At 42.5% G+C, this 24,129-nt stretch overlaps 1 protein-coding gene across 1 annotated transcript in view; it reads left to right on the top strand.

Annotated features, from left to right (window-relative positions):
* LOXL2 (lysyl oxidase like 2) overlaps window positions 1–24,129 on the top strand; it is a 124,892-nt gene that overhangs the window by 28,044 nt on the left and 72,719 nt on the right. The window contains exon 3 of the mRNA XM_061593529.1: window positions 630–805. Coding sequence (XP_061449513.1) covers window positions 630–805 — 176 coding nt within the window. The remainder of the gene's footprint in view (window positions 1–629; window positions 806–24,129) is intronic.

Raw genomic sequence — 24,129 nt, 5'->3', positions numbered from 1 at the left:
TTTACGAACTAATACAATTTCTAGATATAAGAATGTTTTTATCTGCAACTGCTTGTAGAATGTTTTTCATTGTTTTTAGAATTTTTTGTTGTTAAAATGTTTTGTTGAAAATGTGCTTGTTAGCCTGGACTCCTTCAGGAGGAAGGGTAGGATATAAATTTAATAAGATGATGATGATGATGATGATGATACATCTTTATTACAGGGCTAGGGAGGCTGTTGCCCTCCAGATGTTGTAGGACTACAGCTCCCATCATTTTTGACCATTGGACATGCTGGCTGAGGCTGATGGGAGCTGAAGTCCAACCCACCCCCCAATCTGGAGTATCACAGGTTTGCCAGCTCTCCTGCAGCATCTTCTCCTTTATTCACCTTCTTTTCTTGACCCCAAAGCCCCAAACCAATGTAGCCTGTCTTCATAAAAGAGCTGCTCCATTCCCTTGTCATTTTCTGCACCTTTCCCAGTTCTACGATGTCCTTTCTGAGGTCTAGTGACCAGAACTGTACACAGTATTCCAAGTGTGGTACTCAGGATTCTTTGGAAGGAAGATATATGAGTGTTCAGCAACACTAATTGAAATGTGCGGCCCAGTTTGAGGAAACTTTTTGTCCTTGTCTTTCCTCTGCAGGCACAATCTTGTTAGACAATGTCGGCTGCACCGGCAGGGAAGATTCGTTGGCCTTCTGCAAATCAAATGGCTGGGGCGTGTCAGACTGCAAACACACTGAGGATGTGGGCGTGGTCTGCAGTGAAAAGAGAATCCCTGGCTTCCGGTTCGATGACTCCCTCCTGAACCAGATAGAGGTAAGTGCCTCTTGGAATTAGCCCCCGAAGCCTCAGCAGCATTGCTGAGACCTGTGAAAACAAATCCCATCCCGTTCATTGAGTGAACCACTCTTATAGTCAGGGCACATAATGTTCCAGTTCCATTTAGAAGAATGTAGATAAGTGAACAATAAAATATGAATCAAGGCACGATGCACCTTTAGACCACTTCTGCAGTCTTGGGTTCTGTGAATCTGGCCCAATGCCAGGCTGGAGGCAGTGAGAGGGTTATAGTTGTAGGCAGACTTTGGAGTGGGTGTTTTCCACACCAGGATCCCTGAATCAGTGGCCACATCAGCACCATACATTTAAAGCAGTATAATACACTTTAACAGTAATGGCTTCCCTCAAAGAATCCTGGGAACTGTAGTTTGTTAAGGCTGTTGAGAGTTCCCTAGGAAGAGGGATTGATTGTTAAACCACTACAGTTCCCAGGATTCTTTATGGAAAGCCATGGCTATTAAAGTGGCATAATAGTTATTTCAGTGTAAGGTGCGAATGTGATCTATGTGGAGGGCTGGATCCTAGAGCAGGTAGGCGGTATTAGCTCTATCATTCCGTTTCTTCACTTGATAATGTATGGATGTAGACAGATAATCCTGCTACCACAACCAAGTGTGGGTTTTTCTGCTGTGGGGCAAACTTTCCACACACCCCTTATACTCATATACCTAGCTCTGATTCCAGTGAGGATTTTGCCCTATACCAATTGTCTTTTTCATCTTCTGTTTAAAGGTGCCTACTATGTTTATACATTTAAGTTAGAGTGGCCAGATGCAAAAAATCCCAGAACAGGGCTCCTGCTCCTCTAACAGTTGTGTAGATTCAGAAGAGGAATTTTCAGGAGTGCAGTTTTCATGGCAAGTCACACTTGCTGAAGTTTCCTCCTCTGTGCAACTGTGCAAGGAACATGAACCCTGTCCTCTTTTGCATCTTGCCACTCCAATCTATATGCTAATTTGGCATTGTTCCGGGGGGGGGGGGAATGTGACTTCATCATTGTCCAAAGAGCCAGTCAATGAGCGTTCTGCACAGCTGACAAGAGAGATGGGAGGGAGTGTTCAGTGATTATCACAAAGGCTAGAGTCAATCTACACTCTGCACAGCCAGCTTCTCTTAGAAAGAGGAACAACCTGTTATTCCAAAGTTCAACTTACTTTGGTGGCTTGTTTTGTTTTTATAGTATGATATATTTGTTTGTTTATTTATTTATTATTTATTTATTAGATTTATATCCCGCCCTTTCTCCCAGTAGGAGCCCAGGGCAGCAAATAAAAGCACTAAAAACACCTTTAAACATCATAAAAACAGACTTTAAAATATATTAAAACAAAACAACCATTAAAAGCATCTTAAACCAAAACATCTTTAAAAACTTTTTTTAAAAAAAGCATTTAAAACATTTTTTAAAAAAGATTTAAAATATATATTAAAAAGCAATTCCAACACAGACACAGACTGGGATAAGGTCTCTACTTAAAAGGCTTGTTGGAAGAGTTTGTTTGTTATAGTATGATATATTTCGGCTCCTATGGGGAGGAAGGGTGGGATATAAATCCAATAAATCAATAAATAAAATTTGTTTTTAACATTGTTATAAGTCTCCTGAAGACCTTTGGGTATCAATAATAATAATGTGTACTACTGTACTTCACCCTAAATTTCTCCATACGTGTATTTTGGGATGTTGGATTAGAGAAACACCCAGCATGATTAGAATGTCTTTTACCCTCTTCCTTGAATGTGTGGGAGGCTTTTTGTACTCCAGCAGGGTTCCCCAGGGGATGACGCAATTTGGGGAAGGCACAAAATGTCCAAGTTGGCTTTGGCAGTCATTGGCTTCTCCGAGGGCTGCATTTGCATTCTCAGAACCGAGGCTAGGGGAAAGCATGGATCAGGCTAGACAGACGTCAGCTCTCTCTGCGATGCTTCATGTGTTACTCATGCAAGCCAACTCCTCTGCCTCTGCCTTTCCATTTGCTAAGGGCTGAAATGCCTGGGGTTAATTCAAGGGCATTCCATTCTATCCTGATGAATCAGTTTACACTGGCCTAACTGTTCAAGCCTACATCTTTGGGGATGGGAGAAGATGGGAAATAAGTTAAGTGCTCTGTGCTCTGTGCAGGAGATGGAGGAGCAGAGGGCTTGGCTCATGTATCTACCAGCACATTTTGGCTTCTGGTTGATTTGGTGCCTGTTCCATCAATGTGTTGGCATTTTGTGCCTCATGTGTAGGAAAACATCCTCTAGTTCTCATTGTCTTGTGCTCAGATTAATCCCACTAGTTTCTGAGGTGTTGATGAAAGTCTAGGTTGGCACAGTACAGGAGCATTCTTAAAAGGACTTGGGGCACACTCCCACGTCACAATTTACATATGCTGATTTATATGTGTTAAATGCCTCTGGATGAATTAAGATGGTGGGTGGCTGAGGTCTTACTAGAACTGTGATTTGCACTGTGCCCAGTTCACCTGTAAGCAAACTAAAAGAAAGAAAGAACTAAAAGTGATCTCTGTCTGCTAGTGCACTTGCACTAGTGGACAGGTGAGTTTTAGAGCCAACATGGATTTATCAAGAAGAAATCCTGCCAGATTAATCTTATCTCATCTTTGGATCGGGTAACTTTTCTGGTAGACTATGGGGATGCTATGAACATAATATATCTTGACTTCAGCAAAGCTTTTGACAAAGTGCTCCATGATATTCTGATTAGCAAGCTACCTAAATGTGAGCTGGATGGAACAACTGTCAGGTTGGCTACAGTTTCGTATTCAAAAAGTGCTTATGAATGGTTCCTTCTCAAAGTGGGAGGAGGTAATGAGCAGGGTGCTGCAGGGCTCAATCCTCAGCCCACTGCTGTCTTCAACATTTTTATTAACGACATGGATGAGGAGGTGCAGGGAATGCTTATCAAATTTGCAGATGATACAAAATTGCAAAGGATAGCTAATTCCTTGGAAGACAGAAACAAAATTCAAAGTGATCTTGATAGGCTGGAGCATTGGGCTGAACCCAGAATGCAGTTTAACAGGGATAAGTGCAAAGTTCTACACCTAGGAAAATGAAATCAACGAGGATGATCAGAGGACTGGAAACAAAGCCCTATGAGGAGAGACTGAAAGAACTGGGCATGTTTAGCCTCAAGGAGAAAAGACTGAGGGGAGATATGATCACACTCTTCAAGTACTTCTGTCACACATAGGAGGGCGAGGATCTCTTCTCGATCATCCCAGAGAGCAGGACACGGAATAAGGGGCTCAAGTTACAGGAAGCCAGATTTCAGCTGAATATCAGGAAGAACTTCCTAACTGTTAGAACGGTACGACAATGCAACCAATTACCTACGGAGCTAATGGGCTCTCCAATACTGGAGGCATTCAAGAGGCAGCTGGACAGCTACCTGTTGGGGTATGCTTTAAGTTGAATTCCTGCATTGAGCATGGGGTTGGACTCAATGTCCTTATACACTCTTCCAACTCTACTACAATTCTGTGAATGTTGCGCAACAGAGAGATCCAATGCAACAGTACTCATGGACACCTGTTGCGTAACAGACTACATAATGTATTGCATGGCAAAGGTACCAGCAGGCATTCTCTTGCGCAACAATGTTCTGTTGGCGCAAAACAATTCACCAGCAGAACAGGTATACCGCTAAGTGACTTTAACTTAGTACTACATCGGATCCACTGGTTTTCAAAAAGGGGTAGGAGATCCAGGCCAGACACGAAAGATCTGGGGCTTAACAATACCCCTGTAGATCAGGAAAAACATGTTTCTAAACCCATGAAGCTCTTCATGTTGGTTTCTCTCATTTTTCCACTCTTAAGTTCAGTTCTCCACATTTCTGCATCAGTTTGCAATTGTATGCGTTTTTAAAGACCTCATGAAAATTCATCAGAACTTAGTGCAAATTTCTCCAAATATACACATTTTGCTTGCAGTTTTTCTGGACAATGCATTTTTGTATGTTATTTTTGTATGTCCATTTATTTATTGCATTTATTTGTCACTTACTACCAAATGTTTGTCTCAAAGCAACTTACAATTTTTTAAAAAGCATACAGTAACCAAATTTGAAATACATCAAAAGACACAAAAACATTATTAACTAAAAGTGCTCATCCTGCACTAATATAAAAAGGGCACATCCTACCCCACCCACCTAAAAGAGGAACACCATTTTTATTCACACTTTGTCCTAATTCAGGGATGCAGAACCTTTGGCCTTCCAGATGTTGTTGGACTCTAGCACCCATCAGCTCCAGCCAGAATGGCCAGTTGTTAGGAATGATGAGAGCTGTAGTTCATCAAGTTCATCCAAATCTGGAGGGCCCCAGGTTCCCCATCACTGCCCTAATATGCACACTTTTGTACACATTGCAAAAGAGAACTGCATTGCAACATTCAGAGAACTGTGAATTTTTCAGGATGGCCATGTTCCAGTTTGCATATTGTTTCAAGAAGTGTGAATTGGGCAGTGTCCGATTAAAACGTGGTGTGTGTGTTATGTGCCTTCAAGTTGATAATGACTTACGGCAACCCTAACAATCAGTGACCTCCAAGAGCATCGGTTTATAAACCACCCTGTTCAGATCTTGTAAGTTCAGGTCTGTGGCTTCCTTTATGGAATCAACCCATCTCTTGTTTGGTCTTCCTTTTTTTCTATTCCCTTCTGTTTTTCCCAGCATTATTGTCTTTTCCAGTGAATCATGTCTTCCCATTATGTGTCCAAAGTATGATAACCTCAGTTTCATCATTTTAGCTTCTAGTGATAGTTCTGGTTTAATTTGTTCTAACACCCAATTATTTGTCTTTTTCGTGGTCCATGGTATGCGCAAAGCTCTCCTCCAACACCACATTTCAAATGAGTAGATTTTTCTCTTATCCATTTTTTTCACTGTCCAACTTTCACATCTATACATAGAGATCAGGAATACCATGGTCTGAATGATCTTGACTTTGTGTTCAGTGATACATCTTTGCATTTGAGGACGTTTTCTAGTTCTCTCATAGGTGCCCTCCCCAGTCCTAGCCTTCTTCTAATTTCTTGACTATTGTCTCCATTTTGGTTATTGATTGTTCCAAGGTATTGATAATCCTTGACAAGTTCAATGTCCTCGTTGTCAACTTTAAAGTTACACAAATCTTCTGTTGTCATTATTTTAGTCTTGATGTTCAGGTGTAGTCCTGCTTTTGTGCTTTCCTCTTTAACTTTCATCAGCACTCATTTCAAATCATTACTGGTTTCTGCTAGTAATATGGTATTGTGGACTGAACTGAATCACCCCCCTTTCCTACTTGCTGGGTAACAATAATAACAATAATAAACATGCAGGGGCGTTTGCAAAGGGGAATGGGTGGGTCAGAGGGGCTTTACTTAACTCTTCCCTTGCCTGACGCTTTCTGCGAGCCAGGCTTATTTCTCGACTTAGAACCCAACAGGGGAGACAGGATGGGATACAAGTGGCCAGGGTTGGGTGAGCCAGATATAACAGGGAAGAATTAGCTACCTCTTCCCATACATCAGTTCTTTCTTACACTGCTTTCTCCAGCCCCACCAGAGCCTTGCTCGGTGACCCTGTGATTGCAACGTAGCCTTTTGTCCTGCCCTTAAAGAGGCTCCCTATGTTTGTTTCCTCTTCTTTTTGTTATGATGGGGCAGCTGAGGGCGTATTGAGCTGCATAACTATAATGCAGATGGAAAAATCACTCCAAGGTCATTTATTCTTGCAGCAAGCATGTGAGAGTGTCCCTGTTGTCAAAGATTGCCCCCCTGGGGTCCCTTGACCTCAGTGCCGCAAGGGGGTTCTTTGCTTCTGAGAACAGTCCCAATTCCCTTGGGCCACTGCTTCCCAGGCAAACTCTCCCTCTTCCAGGATTAGTTTTACGGTACGACTGCCACCACCCCTTTATTAGCTCCCTACTCTGAGAAAGGGGACCTCAGAGCGCTGAGATCCTAGAGCAGACCTATTGTTACTCCGTCTGCTCTAGAGCATTAACCCACATTAACTAACGGTAGTCAGTAGCGACCAGTGATCAAGGACTAGATTTTAGAGTCATAAGTTCCAAGCAATACACACCATTAATAAAAGGGTAGTTTATTTAAAAGAAAGAAAGGTACATACAAAAAGAGAGCAGCATCTGGTTCCTTTAAAGCTAATTGCCCTCAACTGGGCTAACAAGAGATACATTGGCATAGCAATAGTGAGAGATTCAAGCTGACAAAGGGAATACAACAAACCTGATCTAACTTAGCTACACTTACTTCAAGTTAAATGCCTCATTCCCCAATGGCTTACCCGCACTGTCGGTAAGTCAAGGTAGATGGAAATAGGAAATGGGAACAAGTAACTGAAGGATCACCCTTCATTTTATGGGGTTTAGCTGGCAACAGGGAGGGGGCCAATTAGCCATCCTAGGCTTCCCTTCCGTGATCACCTCCTTTGAAGATAAGGGAGGCTAGACAGTCCCACCCAGTGGTCCTGATCTGCAATACCCACTCTCCCTGACTTTGATCTCAGGAAGCAGATAAGAGATAACAGATAAAGTTCAGTTGCATCTTCTTGACATTAGCAAATTTCCTGTCTGGCACTAAAGCCTTGGAGTTCTCCAGCAGAGTATCCCAGGGATCAACAAAGCTCCCAGAATTCCCTCTGGTTGAACCATTTTAGCTTGACCAACTTTAAGTCAAAGTTAGCTATTCTTGACATCCATCTGTTAAGAGTGCAAGTTGCACAAACATATGACACATCCAGGGACGGCCCCAGGCATGCCAGGGCCCTTGGGCACCAGCATGCCCCAAGCCCTGGTGCTCCCCTTCTGTGATTCATGGCAGGATTGCTACCACGGATCGCAGGGTGGGAGCTTCTGAGCCGCCCGTCATTCCCTCACTCAACCTACCTTTCTCTGCTTTTGCGGCTGCGTGCAGTGTGTGCGCAGGGTTGCAATTAACCAAGATGGTGGCTGAGGTTTCCCTAAGTGGCGGAAGCCTCTGCCGCCATCTTGGTTGATGGCACGCATGCATGTTATGCGTGCGCATTGCTGCCATCAACCAAGATAATGACAGAGGCTTGGTTAATGGCAACCCTGCACGTGCACCGCACACAGCTGCAAAAAATAGCTCAGAGAAAGGTAGGGTGGAGTGAGGGAATGGTGGGTGGCTCAGAAGCTCCTGCCCTGTGACCCGTGGCAGCGATTCTGCTGTGGATCATGGAAGGGGAGCAGAGAGGCCCTTCAGGGGCCCCTTTAGCCCCAGGGGCCCTTGGCCAGGGCCCCACCTGGCCGCCCTTTGGAGCCGGGCCTGGACACATCTGTATGAGATGCTAGACCACTGGTGTTTCTAGTGCAGTGACATCTAACTGACTGACTCTTCAGTGAAAGTCTCTGGCAGAGAGCTTCCCTGCCATCTAGAATTCTTTTTTAATTGGAGATGCCAGGATTTGAGCCTCTAATCACAAGCACACAGTGCATGTGCTCTGCCATGGAACTCCTGCCCTTTATTTTTACTTTTTTAAGGGGGAAGGATAATGGAAACCAGGTATCCATACATGTCTTCCATGACACATAAGGCCAGGGGCAGGGAACATTTTTCAGCCTGAGAGGGCCACGTTTCCTTCTGGGTTACCTTCCAGGGCCCACATACCAGTGGTGGGTGGGGCCAGAGACCAAAGCAGGCAGAACAAAGAATGTTATCTTTACTTTTGTAGGATAGGCTAGTTTCTACAGATGCTCACACACACATCTGTAGCCTCCATCCAGACAAACAAGAGGTGTTCAAGAACACAGTACAGCCAGGCAATAGTATTTGGGGTAGGAAGCAGGGCCAGTGAGGGATATGGCCTGGGGAGAGTCCCAAAGGCCAGATGGAAAGTCCGGGGAACCACATTGGGCCCCTGGGCCTGAAGTTCCCAATCCTTGCATTAGACCACATGCACAATGGGAGGATAGCAAGGGCCTGGTGCTCCATCATGAATATGGAAACCAATCGTTTATGGCTCTTAAAACAGGGATGGGCAACACATCTTTTGCCATAATTTCATGTGGCTTTTGGCCTAGTTTCATGTGGGTGACAAGTATGGGGTGACAGAGAGACAGAGAGAAAGGGGGTGATGGGCAAAGAGAAAGAAGGAACAGGAGGTATCACATCCACCCGCCATAAGAACATAAGAAAAGCCCTGCTAGATCAGGCCAGTGGCCCATCTAGTCCAGTGCCCTGTTCTCATTGTGGCCAACCAGATGCCTGTGGGAAGCCCACAAGCAGGATGTGAGTGCAACTGCACTTTCCCATCCTGTGCTTTCCAGCAATTGGTATTTGGAAGCATGCTGCCTCCGACAGTGGGGTTAGAACATAATCATCAAGGTTAGTAGCCATTGGCAGCCTTATCTTCCATGAATTTGTCTAGTACTCTTTTAAACCCATCCAAGTTGATGGCCATCACTGCCACATCACAAGAATGCAGACCCCTTCAGATTACCCTTGAGGGAATATGATCATTGACACACACACAATAAAAGGTTCCCCACTCCTCTTTTAAAAGTATGGCTGGTATAGGAGTGGGGAGAGGCGTTTTACAGTCATAATGATAGACATTGGATGATAAGGATGGCTTGAAGCAGCCTTGCATGGTCTATGTTCTTTGGATTCTGGAGTTGCACTGGTTCTTCTGTAGGACTGTCACTGCCTGAATTTCATGTGCTTCCTGATCTCAACCTGAAAATTTGTCAACAAAACAGTCCATAGGTCTCTAAGACTCTCTTCTCCAGGGAACGCTTAACTTTTCCAAAAATTGCCTTGGACTTTTCATGGTTGGAGGAAACAACAGGAAAACCTTACAGCAACTTTTCAGCTACAGAAAGCTCAGTCTGTCTCTGTGATCAGACTACTCCCCTTTTGCTGTTTTTACTAGTCTGAGAATGGCATCATCTCTTCCATGCTGCCCACTCTCTCTTCAAGCAGCCGTTCTCTCGGCACGTGGTCCTGTGCCGTCCCAGATTCAGCAGTCGCCATCCATGCACGTGGATGGCAAGGCTTCAGACTGTCTTCTCTTAACACCACAGGGATTCTTCTGTAATGGAAAAGCTGACCATTACAGACAAGGCCTGGCCACACAGCTGTTCATGTTATTACCACTCATTGTACTGTAAAGGTAAAATAATAATAATAATAATAAATTATCAGCTCATCATGTGGCATTGTGCTGTGCTGTGAAATTCTGTTTGGCTGTTCTAGCTTGTGTGTGTATTTTTCCTTATGCACACACCTTATCCCTTGTCGGATATTTAATAACAGAAATCAGAATCATTTCTTTTTAAACATCTGTATTATCTGTTACCATCTAACACTAAAGACCTCATTGCTCCCCCCTCCCCATCTCCAAAAATAATTAAATCTTTTTTCACATCCCGAAGGTGCTTAGGAACATATGAAGGTGCCTTGTTCTGAGTCAGACCATTGGTCTCCCTAGTTCCGTATTGTCTAATCCAGCCTTTCCCAACTAGTGAGCCACCAGATGTTGTTGGACCACAACTCCCATCAGCCTCAGCCAGCATTGCCAATGGTCAGGAAAGATGGGAATTGTGGTCCAACAACATCTGGTGGCCCACTAGTTGGGAAAGGCTGGTCTAATCTGACTGGCAGCAGCTCTCCAAGATTTCAGACAGGGGTCTCTCCCAGCCCTGCCTGGAGATGCCTGGGATTAAAACTGGAACCTTCTGCATGCAAAGCAGACATTCTACTACTCAGCTATGGCCCTTCCCACCACTGACTCCCAATCCGTGACTACCCAATAATGCCTCTTCTTCACATGGAGGGCACTTTCAAGATGCCACTCATATCTCTGGAAGGAAATCCCTTGTCTATTACCACTGTCTATTATCTTTCCAAAATTATGGGGGACTGGTGAAGTGCCGGATGACTGGAGGAGAGTGTCAGCTTCCGAGGGGTGATAGCTGGATCGTAAGCTAATTAGCTGGCAGTTAGCCAGGTCATAAATCTGCCAAGGCTAGGCAGATAACAGGAACAGGCCATGGGAAGGTCAGAGGAGAGTTTCTGAGCAACGTACTAAGACAGTGTTCAGAAAGAGTAGTCAGGGAAATCCAAGTCCAGTGAAGCAAGAGTTCAGTCCAAGGGTCTGGGTTCTGGAAGCTGTGTCTCACACAGAGTCCATGACCGACGTTGTAGTCAGCAGCTAGCTGCAGTTAAGAACTGCCTTTTAAACCCCACTCTCTAGGACAGGTGCAGGTAATCAGTGTGTTTTCTTAAATGGCTGGAGCAACAGCATTGTTGCAATACATGCTGGCATCTTCGCTCTGCAGGGGGGAGGGGAGCCTCCTGTTCACTCCCTGAATCTGACTGAGGGGCTTCAGCTGTGTCCTGGACACTCCAGCTGCGGAAGAGCTGCATTCTCGGGGATTCTGCTTGTTCCTTCTCCTGGGTCAGCTGCTGCTGCCCTCCATTCTTCTTCCTCCTCCTCCGCTGAGGACTCATCCGAAGGGGACATGACAGAGAGCTAATGTTGTCCCTATCTTCAAAAAGGGCAAGAAGGAGGAACCGGGGAACTACAGACCAGTCAGCCTAACATCAATCCCTGGAAAAACTCTGGAGCAGATTATAAAGCAGTCAATCCGTAAGCACCTTGAAAACAATGCAGTGATTACTAGGAGCCAACATGGATTTATGAAGAAGAAATCCTGCCAAACTAATCTTATCTTGTTTTTTGATTGGGTAACCTCCCTTGTACACTGTGGGAAAGCTGTGGATATAATATATCTCGACTTCAGCAAAGCTTTTGACAAAGTGCCCCATGATATTCTGATTAGCAAGCTAGCTAAATGTCAGCCGAATAGAACAACTATCAGGTGGATCCACAATTGGCTCCAGAATCATACTCAAAGAGTGCTTATCAATGGTTCCTTCTCAAACTGGGTGAAAGTAATGAGTGGGGTACCACAGGGCTCGGTCCTGGGCCCAGTGCTCTTCAACATTTTTATTAACAACTTGGATGAGGAGGTACAGAGCATGCCTATCAGATTTGCAGTTGATACAAAATTGGGAGGCACAGCTAATACCATGGAAGACAGAAACAAAATTCAAAGAAACCTTGATAGGCTGGAGCATTAGGCTGAAAACAACAGAATGAAATTCAAGAGGGATAAATGCAAAGTTCTACACTTAGGAAAAAGAAACCAAATGCACAGTTATAAGACGGGGGATACTTGGCTCAACAATACGACATGTGAGAAAGATCTTGGAATTGTCATTGATCACAAGCTGAATATGAGCCAAAAGTGTGATGTGGCTGCAAAAAAGGCAAATGCTATATTAGGCTGCATTAACAGAAGTATAGTTTCCAAATCACGTGACGTATTAGTTCCCCTCTATTCAGCACTGGTTAGGCCTCATCTTGAGTACTGCGTCCAGTTCTGGTCTCTGCACTTCAAGAAGGATGCAGACAAACTGGAACAGTTTCGGAGGAGGGCAACAAGGATGATCAGGGGACTGGAAAAAAAGCCCTATGAGGAGAGACAGAAATAACTGGGCATGTTTAGCCTGGAGAAGAGAAGACTGAGTGGAGATATGATAGCACTCTTCAAGTACATGAAAGGCTGTCACACAGAGGAGGGCCAGGATCTCTTCTTGATCATCCCAGAGTGCAGGACACGAAATAATGGGCTCAAGTTGCAGGAAGCCAGATTTCGACTGAACGTCAGGAAAAACTTCCTGTTAGAGCCGTATGACAATGGAACCAATTACCTAGAGAGATAGTGGGCTCTCCGACACTGGAGGCCTTCAAGAGTCAGCTGGACAGCCATCGTTCGGGAATGCTTTGATTTGGATTTCTGCACTGAGCAGGGGGTTGAACTTGATGGCCTTATAAGCCCCTTCCAACTCTAATATTCTCTGATTCTCTGATTCTATGAAAGGATCTTGATGGACAATGGGAAAGGTGCTTGAAGTGAGAACTAAATTGAGTGAGAAGTGAGAAGCGAGCATTAAATACTGGCTTGACACCCATCCAATCACTTTGGGTAGTGAGAGAGTTGTCCACAATTCAGAGTGTGAAGGATTATTCCTCTCTACCATTAGAGGTCACAGACCAGAAATGTGGAAAATCAAGGCTCTAAATTGCATAGGGAGCTTCTAGAAGTACAGAAAAATTCCTGAATCAGATGTTCAACTCATCGAGGGAAGACAAGGATGAAGGGGTCAGAATTTAGTGCACTTATCCCCCATGTGATGCTACTCCCTTGGGAGTAGGGTTGGTCAAATATGTCAAATTCATTGTCTCTCTATTTCCTCATCATAACTTTCACATCTATTTGCAATCTTTACCAAAAAAAATCACAAAAAATTGCCAATATTTTGGGTTGTATTCAGTGAAGTTCTGCTCAGAGTAGACCCACTGAAATTAGTGAAACTAAGTTAGTCATGTTCATTAATTTCCATGGGTCTATGCTAAGTAGGACTAGCATTGAATACGCCCCCATTGGGCACATTTCTCTAAATAAACCATTTTTTTTGCAAGCAATGATCCCTAATATAATGCTTTTTGTATGCTGTTTTCACTAATATATCTATGCACTCTTTCTTCTAATGAATACATTTTTTTTACACATTTTGGGGGTTGAAGAACTGTATCTCAAAATTTGGAGAAGTGCAAAATTTGAAGGGTGCCTATGTTTCAATTCACATAGCATTTCAAGAACTGTGAATTAGGTAGGTTTGAATGGGAATGATAACTGCCCTTAGGTTTGCATATTGTTTCAGGAAGTGTGAATTAGGTAGGGGCAGGTTCCCATTAAAATTTCTGAATTTCTCCCTCAATGCTAGTGGGAATGAATAGTGGGATCAGTTTCCTTCACTGCTTTTCTCAGATTCAGGAGCCTCTACATGTTGCAATAGCCTAGACTATAACATGTTATAGAACTGGAGAGTGAAGAGCCAGTGTGGCAAAATGGTTATACTGTTGGACCATGACCTGAGAGACCAGGGTTCAAATCCCTATTTGGCCATGAAGCTCACTGGGTGACCTTGGGCTAGTCACCTACCTCACAGGGTTGTTGTGAGGATAAAATGGGGAGGGAGTGACCATGTACCCCTGCTTGAGCTCCTTGGAGGAAAAGAGGGATATAAATGCAATAATGTTTATTTTATTTCAAAAACTGAAATGTTTAGTTGAATATTTAAATATTTAGAATGCAATGCTATATAGGTCTACTCAGAAGTAAGCCCATTGAGTTGTATCCAACTGACTTCAGACTAAGTCCACTGAAAATAATGGACCTACATTAGTCATGGCTATTAATTTCAGTGGGTCTACTCTATGACTAGTGTTGGATACAACCCATTGAGTTCAGAGGGAATTTTTCTCAGGAAATATAAATTGCAGCCTCGATCTACTTTTTTAAAAAAATTAAAAAGTGCTAAGCAGCAACTTAAATTGTGAATAATCTGCAAGATCCAACAGTCCCATTGGAAATTATTTACCAGAGTTTGTATATTGGCCTCTTCTCAATCATCCCAGAGTGCAGGACACAGAATAATGGGCTCAAGTTGCAGGAAGCCAGATTTCGACTGGACATCAGGAAAAACTTCCTAAGTGTTGGAGCCATACGACAATGGAATCAATTACCTAGAGAGGTAGTGGGCTCTCCGACACTGGAGGCCTTCAAGAGGCAGCTGGACAGCCATCGTTCGGGAATGCTTTGATTTGGATTTCTGCACTGAGCAGGGGGTTGGACATGATGGCCTTATAGGCCCCTTCCAACTCTATGATTCTATGATTCTATGGCCTGAATTAGGACACAACCTTTTTCACACAGCTTGTGTTACCCCCCGGTATTGCCTGGTAAGCATAGTTTAAAACATTCTCATTACCACTTTGCCATGTTGTCCAGTGTAGGAAATAGGACCCTGCTATAATCAAACAAACAAACAAACATGCAGACAGAGGAGACTTCTTTTAAAAATTCCCCCCAGACATTCCTTTAAAAAATATTTGTTGTTGACTTTTCCCTTTTCTGCTTAATATAGGTCTGGCTACTAAATATATCAAACCACTGTGTAAACAGAATGGCTCTGAATTTTAGCACAGTCCCAGCTGCGGGCAGATTTATCAGTCAGGTGCAAGTGTAATGTTGGACCTAGATCTTGGGTCCAACATTTTATTTATTTATTTATTATTTTATTTCTATCCAGCCCTTCCTCCCAGCAGGAGCCCAGGGCGATAACATTTATAGATAATTGTATTCAAAACATGTTATTTGAAACATCTGACGCCTGAATAGCTAGGGGATATATTTTTAGTTGATCAAGATGTTTTTAATCTATTACTGTAGCCCAGAGGTGGGAAACCTGTGGCCTTCCAGATGTTGCTGGACTATAGCTTCCATCATTCCTGACTACGGACCATGGTGTCTGGGGCTGATGGGAACTGAAGTTCAACAATGGTTGCATGTGCACCATACTTTGAAAGCACTTCGCCCAAAGAATCCTAGGAGCTGTAGTTTAAGGGTGCTGGGAATGGTAGGGGGGTAAATCACAATTCCTTGGACAGCACTTTGAAAGTTCTCACTAAAACCCAGAACATATCCCATTGCCAATGGACATCTGCATTTGAGGGCCTCCTGCAGATATATCCCATCTTTTCAGGAGGTCTGCTCTGCACAACATAGGAAGTGGATCTTTAGCCTTGTAGTACTGATACTTTGGAATTCTCTCCCCTTAAATATTAGACAGATGCCATCTCTGTTATCTTTTCAGCACCTACTGAAGACCTTCCTCTCTCAACAAGCCTTTTAAGGAGAGATCTTATCCCAGTCTGCATCTGTGTTGGAATTGCTTTTTAAGATGTTTTCAAAGCTTTTTTTAAAAAAAGATGTTTTTAAAGATGTTTTGTTTTAATATATTTTAAAGTTTTTTTATGATGTTTTAGAGTGTTTTTAGTGTTTTTGTTTGCCGCCCTGGGGTCCTACTGCGAGGAAGGGCAGGATATAAATTTAATAAATACATAAATAAAATAATAGAGCCACCAGCCTCCACTCACAGTACAGCCATTCAAATTAATGAGCCTAATCATGATCATTAACTTCTCTGGGTCTACTCTGAATTGGATGTAATCCCAAGCCCACAAGGAAAGGTTTATTTATTTATTTTACAGATTTATGAACTGCTTCACAACCTGAAGCCATCAGTGTTCAACAAGATGAAATAATAAGATACAGACTCTAAAAGCAATAAAACCCTTTCTAAAATGTGTTCAGTTAATATTCCACAAATAACTGGGCCTCTTCAACAAAAATGTGTTCAGTATTATTTTATTTATTATTTATTATTTATTTATTATTTGATTTATATCCTGCCTTTCCTCCCAGCAGGAGCCCAGGGCAGCAAACAGAAGCACCAAAAACACCTTAAAACATCATAAAAACAGACTTTAAAATACATTAAAACAAAACATCTTTAAAAACATTAAAAAAAAAAGTCACCTAAACATCAAGATGCTCAGCATCAGTTCTCCAGGCAGTAATATATATAAAAATGAATGTAATGTGTGTATAACACTGCATATATAGTTGAAAATAACATACAAAAATGCATTGTATCAAGGAAAAATTTGCAAAAATGTGTATATTAGGCAAAATTGCATATAAAGATAAGAATGTTAAGAGAAATTTGTGGTAAAGTTCTGATGACTTTTAATGAGGACTTTTAAAAAAAATGCAAACTGATGTGGAAATGTAGAAAACTTAAGAATGGAAAAATGAGAAATGGAGAGAAACTGAAATTGATGGATTCACCCATCCCTATTTGTTGACTTGTCTGTTGCAAAAGCCTCTGTCTAGAGCAGCCTTTCCCAACTAGTGGGCCACCAGATGTTGTTGGACCACAATTCCCATCTTTCCTGACCATTGGCAATGCTGGCTGAGGCTGATGGGAGTTGTGGTCCAACAACATCTGGTGGCCCACTAGTTGGGAAAGGCTGCTCTAGAAGCACTCTCATGTCCTACCAGGCAAACAGGGGCATTGGGAGGATGTGCTCCAATATTAGGTACACATTCACAACATAATAGCAGCAAGTCTAGGGCTGAAATTTCATGGCTGGAGTCGCAGGCAGTGGGTTAGGGTTGCAATTTTCCTGAGTGTGTGTGTAAGAAATTCCAGATATTTTAGCAGTGAGTGCAGGGTCTTCCTTTTTCTTTAATTTTTGTCAGAATCAAAAGCAACATTCTAGTCTCCAGGGGTCTGTGAGCCACCATTTTCTTCTCCATTTCTGGTACATTAACATTCTGGTGAATCATGGCAGGGGGAGGAATGTTTGCGACCACAAAAAAGGTGGTGGGCCCCACTGGCAACAGCCATCCTTTTTGTAGGAGCAACCATTTTCCTTCCCCACCCCCTGCTAGGGATGGGATCCATTGGCCAGTGCTGCTTTGAAAGCTGTGTGATGACCTAACAGACTGGTATTGATTCGAGTTCATTCTTTGTCCACAAGCCACTGCTTTTACCAAATGGGTTTTTCCCTCTGAAAAAAATACTGATATTAATATTGATCTTTTGCAAGGACATATCAATAAATTGAAGGAAATATCAATGAAAATATTGATATTAATATCAATATTTTAAAAGCAGATTTTAAAAAAAAAACCATTCCAAAAATAGCCGTGGAAAATCACTAAATAAAACTCCCATCTGCAACTCTAGCAAATAAGTGAATTAATGAAAAATTCAATGCTACATCTGGAAATTCTAGCACATCCCTATCATGCACACATACACACATAAAACACCAGAACACTGTTACATCTCAGCAGATTGGAGGAAAGAAAATATAGGTGCATAGGCGGCCACTGAAGGCAAAATGCTACATTTGCTGTTGTCAGAGAGGAAAGGAAGAGCCCTTACATCCCCACCGCCTTTTCTGCTAATTTTGCCACCCTCTTCAGGAACCAAAATTCACTCCTTTTCCAGCATGATGATTGCCAAAATTATTGTTTTGGCAATCCTTATCTCACCTCTAACTGGAACGCATAATGAAACATCGTTTGTGGGTATGATACTGAGCTGTGCCTTGTGACAGTTAAGTCTATCCAGAGCACTGTGGTGTTAATAATCTATTATATTATATATATATAAACGTAATTGTGATTAACCAAACAGAGGTTTTTATCTTCTGCCTTCATCAGCTGCTAAATACCATATATATACTATATATATTTCTATATATATAGAAATGGGAAGATCAAGTTGCTGCCTCCAGTTGTGAGGTGAGCAATCAAGAATTCAAAGGTCTGCTAATTATCTAAGGCTGGAAATAAGAATACATCAAGGTATTAAATCTTAGATAATTAGCACAGCATCAGCGCCTTGATCTCATGCCTCAAGGCAGCTTTGTCTTCTCATTTATATAAGAATGTCAAAGCAGCTACCAAGATTACCATCTACAAGAATGAGAGTGCTCAGTTCAGTCTTTCTGAACTCTTCTGCCAAATTATTGCAGCCAGAGAAGTGCTGCTGGATTCAAACTTGGCATAAGACTCACAGTTCAGTATTGTCCATGGTAATGAGCGATAATGAGCAGAGTTTATAGGACCTTCTGATGGTCAAATTGTGTGTTTGTGGCTGTACACACACCATACATTTAAAACACATTTAAAGGACATGACTTCCGTGAAAGAATCCAGGGAACTGTAGTTTGTTAAGGGTGCTGAAAATTGTAGCTCTGTGATGGGTGCATTTCCATGTCACTTTTCTATCCCCCAACAGTCTGTGTTTTCTTTTGATTAATGTGGATTTGTTGTACCAGGGCAACAGAGCACTTTGACCTGCTTCAATTGCACAAACCAACATTTCTGATATGCACTGGAATCCCTCCCACAAAATATTGACAGTCTTGAGGTGACTGCACACACACGTGTTCACTGCACTCCCAAACTCTATTCACCCATCATTCTCTCATGCATAGAGATACCCATTTGCGTGTTTAAGTGTTATGCTTTTCTGCCTTTCAGGCTGTCCCCTCCCTTCTCTGTGCTGCTTCCTACCACCACCACCCCATGTATCCTGAGGCTTTGTATGCTGAGAATTTCTTTTTTAAACTTCTGAGCAGTTGGAATGTTCCTAATACATTCCATAACACCTCACCAAATGAACCGATGGCTAGAGAGGGAGGACCCCTTTCAGTCAACTAAAGCTAGAACTTTCACAGTCAGTAGCTGCAGGGTTTTTGAACAATACAAACTTCCATCAGTTCCTTTCAACTTTATTTACATGAACCATGTGCGTGTGTGTGTGTATGTGTGTACAAAATGACTGAATGTTCTCTGCATAGGGATGGGAGAGAGATTCAATTCAGTTTGCATTTAAAGCCAAATTTATCAAATTTGTACTTTCTGAAACAATATGAGAACCAAAACAAAGCCAACCTTCAAAATTGGCACTTATCTGAATTTTGCAATGCAGTTATCCAACCAATGTATACAAAAATGCATATATTAGGGGAAAGAGTGCAAAAAGTGAACATATTCGTGAAAATAGTATACAAACGTGCATTAGAGAAATTGCTTGCAAAAATGTGTACATTAATCCAACCTGCATACAAAAATGTGTTTATTAGGAGAAATTCATACTAAAATGCTGAAATGCAAATTGCTGCAGAAATGAGAACTTAATTTAAGATTGGAAAATGAGGGAACTGAAATTAACAGATCCATCCACCCTTATCTCTGCACTTTCATAGGATACTTATCCTTGTGTGATCACAGCCTTGTCCTTACCAATTATCCAAACTTGGCTTTGACTGCAAAAATATGTGCTTGCTGTAGAATGATAATGTATCATTATCCAGTGTATTTCCTTGATTTTCTTATTTATTTTTTATCCTGTTATGGAATTATTATTATTACTTTGCATTTCCTGAATTTTTTTTATCCATTCTGTATTTTGTTAAAAGTTGCTATGACCAGTGTCTGAGACAACAGATGGACAAATTTAGTGCTGCTGCTGCTGCTGCTATTCACAACTGTAATTCCCTGTGGCTTATATGCCCATAACACTCCTATAACTACTGCCAGAAAAAATGTTATGAATGTGAGGTATGAGTATAGAATGGAAGAGTGAGGAGAATTCTGTGTCCAAAGGTTACGATGTATATGTAACCCAATGACGATAGCAGCTGCCACTGACGTGAGCCATTATGTCACATATGAGATTGTGTTAGATGAGACTCTTAAGTACATACTTAAACGGACTAAATGAAAAATTCCTTGGATTCTTTGGCTTCTTGGATGAACACTAAATGACTATGGCTGTCCAGGCCCATGGGAAAATTTACACAGAAGAATGGGATACCCCAAGCAAAAGTCTGAGAAAAGTCTGAGAATGTGAATATGTTAAGGAGAGAGACCATAGCTCAATGGGAAGAGCACATGTTTTGCATTCAGAAGGTCTCCACTTCAATCCCCAGCATCTGCAGTTAAAAGGGCCAGGTAGCAGGTGATGGGCATACCTTTACCTCAGACCCTAGAGAGGTGCTGCCAGTTGGAGTAGAAAATGACTGTGTTTCCACATCATGCTAAATCTTACTTCAGCATGACATGAATGAACAGGAACAAGACACAGTGAGCCTTGGTCTTAACATGCTCTGTCCTTTTCTCTTTCTGTGCAGTTAGGAGGGTTATCTGTGGTTACTCAGTAGTGGAAACAAAAGCTGCTAAACTCCTCCTGACTGTATGAACAGGGTGAGTGTGCAAGGCAAAGGTCTGCTGTGGCTCATTCCTGCCCATTCATATCACACTAAACTGTGGCCAGTACTTGGTTGGATGGACAAATAGTCTGAGAGAGGGTGAGAGTATATGTATGTGTGGTCTGAGAGGAAGAGATGCACCTGGGCTGAGAGAGAGGGATATGTGAACTCTTTTGTGTGTGTGAGAGACAGGGGGCGGCGGCAGGACAAGCGGGGAGGAGGGTGAGCAGGCAGAGGGCAGCAGGATGAGTGGGGATGGGTGAACGGGGGTGGGTGAGTGGGGGGCAGGTGGCAGGATGAGCAGGGGCGGCAGGATGAGCAGGGGCGGCAGGATGAGCAGGGGCAGCAGGATGAACGGGGGGCGGCAGGATGAGCGGGGGGTGGCAGAGTGGGGGTGGAGGGGCGGCAGAATGAGTGGGGGCGGTAGGATGAGCGGGGGGTGGCAGGATAAGTGGGCCGGAAAGGGTAACACACACACATTGTCACTCACCTCCACAGCTCTTCAGCTCCATTCTTCTGCTGCTGCCTTCTCCTTCATCCTTGCCCTCCAGCGCAGTTTGGCTCTCCACTTCCTCCCTCATGCCTCCTAACACAGAGCACGGGGGAAGAGCGATGCTGCACAGAAGCCCAGTTTGAGGCACATGTCTTTCGTCCACCAATTGGAGCAGAACACTTCCCCTGCTCCCCCCCTCAAGTAACACTTAAAAGTAACACTGGAAACGTTACCATTGCTGCTGAAAAGTAAGGAAATTACAAGTCGGCCTATTACTAGCAAAATGTAATGAAGTTACCCACTCGTTACTTTAAAAAGTAATAAATTACAAGTAACTTGTTATTTGTAACGAGTTACTTCCAAGTTCTGTGGATGTGATAGTGCCTAGACATAAGGTGTCTAGACATAAGTTGAGGGAGCCCTCAACAAAGTGTTACATGTGGTTCCCCTCCTACAATGGTGAGCCCCAGTTGTGTTTGTAGGGCCCTGGGGAGGGGGCTTACCTTTGTGACACCAGCAAGTTGAGGCAGAGGCCATCTTTGTCCTCCCACAATCTCCCACAGGTTGAGTGACTTCCATGGCATTGTAATTTAAAAAAACATGGCTGCCAGCACAAAAAAAATGGCAGCCAACTTGAAAACAAAGGTGGCAGTCTCCTTGAACTGGTATGGGTGTTTGGTTTTAAAGAGAGACCATAGCAGGTGTTAATGATGGGTTCTGCTGGGGCACTGGTTGCTGGGAGAACATAGGACCTGATCAAGTTTATCCAGTTGAGGAAACTGTGAGGTCTGTAAAAGTCAATTATATGGCAGCCGTCTTTTGTTTTCTGGCTAGGATAGTCTCTTTCACAGCTGCAGGATTGGCAGAAATTCAGTAGGCAAAACGTGTTGCATTTCCCCCACTGTTGCATTTCCATGAAAAATAACTCTTTGCCTGTGGAGTATCTGCCCATTTTGCAGTTGGTAAATCAAGACGCTGGAAATCAAGATGCAAACCTATCCAATCGTTCCCTGTTTGGTGCAAGCACATAAAATATGATAAAGGAAAGTTGAATAGAACCTGTTCTAGCTATCAAGTCAAGTTTGTCTTTTATTTCCTTTGGCTTTATGAGAGTACTGTTTTTTCCATTAGCCCAGTTCCAATGAAATGTGACAGCTATCTTTGCTTTTACTTAAACATTGTCATAAGGGGCTCTCAATTTAAATGCCATTAAAAACAGTAAAAATTGAAGGGAATTATCTAAACTCACCAAGGGCAATTGGCAATTCTTCAGTGTATTATTTGTTTCTTTTAAAAAAACATATGCAATGGTTCTTTTAACCCATTGCTGGTTGACAATCTAAATGACCCCCCAACACATTTAATAATATAGTAATAGAGAGACTGACATCTAATTTGAAGAAATGGTACTTGATTAATTGTATGAGCTTGAGGCTGCAATCCTGAACCCAATTCCCTAGGAGTAAGTCCCAATGAAGCCAGTGGGACAGTCTGAGCAGACAGGCATGGGGACTGCACTGTTAGTTAATTGATTATCTCAATTAAATCTTTACAGATTTGCATATGCTAAAAACTATATAAGAGAAAAGCATATGCACATATATTACAGCAGGTTTCAGAAGAACCACTGGCCTTTGTCTCACACACAGAATGGAATAGCTCTTTCCATTTGCAGTTCAGGAGCACAGGAAACCATAGGCAGCTGTCTTACACTGAGTCAGACCATCGGTCCATCTAGCTCAGTATTGTCTATACTAACTGGCAGCGGCTCTCCAGGGTTTCTCTCTAAGTTCTACCTAGAGATGTGAGGGATTGAACCTGGGACGTTTTTCATATAAAGCATATGCTGTACAACTGAGCCACCGCCGTTCACTAATTCACAGCCTTTCCTGTTCTTATAAGTACATGCATTTTTTTTAAAAAAAATCTGCTTCTACTTTTTAGGCAATCATATTGTTTACATGAAGCTTAACTGATTAATCAGCTAAATAATGCAGACCTAATAATGTTAAATAGTTTAAAATTTGCTGCCCATTTTCTTAATGCACGCACACACACAGTTTTCCAGGATGAAGAACAGTCTTTAGTCTGGTAAAACACTCCTTTGATATCTTTTCAACAGTTGTTTTAGCCTGTGTAATATTGCACAAGCATTTCTGCTGGGCTGTTTTGTGTTAAGGGTGTGCAAGACTTTAGGAGGGAAGCAGGAAAGAAAATGGAACAAAGACTTAAGTCAGCTTTTCTGGCAGATCTTAAAATGTTCAATTGTGTTGACCTGGTAAAACCATTAGGGGATTAAAATATCCTCTGAGGATAAAAGCTATGATATATTGCTGAAGAAATTGGTCATATGTGTTTTCAGCCAACACAGAATGAAAATGAGAACAAAAGAGGAGTAGAGGAGAAGGCAGTGCACAAGCCTTCCTTTTTGTATTAGAAACTTGGAGTGCCACAGAAGCAGGGGAGAATTCCTAGAGTGGTATTCTTTGCTTTTACATCAATACTTGCAGTGCCTGTTGGCAAGTCATTTTCAGGGCCGATTGAAAAGTGATGTAATTAGCTATGATTGTTAGTGCATGACCTTGCCATGTTTATAAAGTGGGGAGATTAGAGTTGCTCTCACACTAACTTTGTCTCTGGAAATGCTGTCCTCTGAATACTCATTTTTTTACAGAGTATTTAGACAATGTTTTTGCTAGATTGTTCCATTCCAGTGTTTTATCTGTTGTCCTCATTTATTTTTTCAGACCTGAATCTTGGGGGGGTTGTTGTTGTTTACAGTCACACATTGCATTTGCAGCAATGTCCTGTCTAGTGTGGAGAAGCAAAACATTATTGAAGTTTTCGGGGTTACTGTGCTTATAATTGAAAGCTTCCTCCTTTCAGTCCATACATTATTTGTGCATGTGCCTCCTGTTCAGTCCAGCTTTTGTTCCCCCCATAAAAGAAAAAAAAATGAGAGGAAGCCAGTAATCAAAGCCTTCCCTGTCCCAGCAGATAACAAAAGTGGGCATATTAAATGGTAGTTAATAACTAATCCTCGAGTTGCACTGACCAGGAAGTAA

Source organism: Rhineura floridana, chromosome 12 (assembly GCF_030035675.1).
Source record: "Rhineura floridana isolate rRhiFlo1 chromosome 12, rRhiFlo1.hap2, whole genome shotgun sequence".
Taxonomy (NCBI): Eukaryota; Metazoa; Chordata; class Lepidosauria; order Squamata; family Rhineuridae; genus Rhineura; species Rhineura floridana.
Note: the sequence above shows the minus strand (reverse complement) of the source record. Positions and strands in the feature narration are given on the sequence as shown.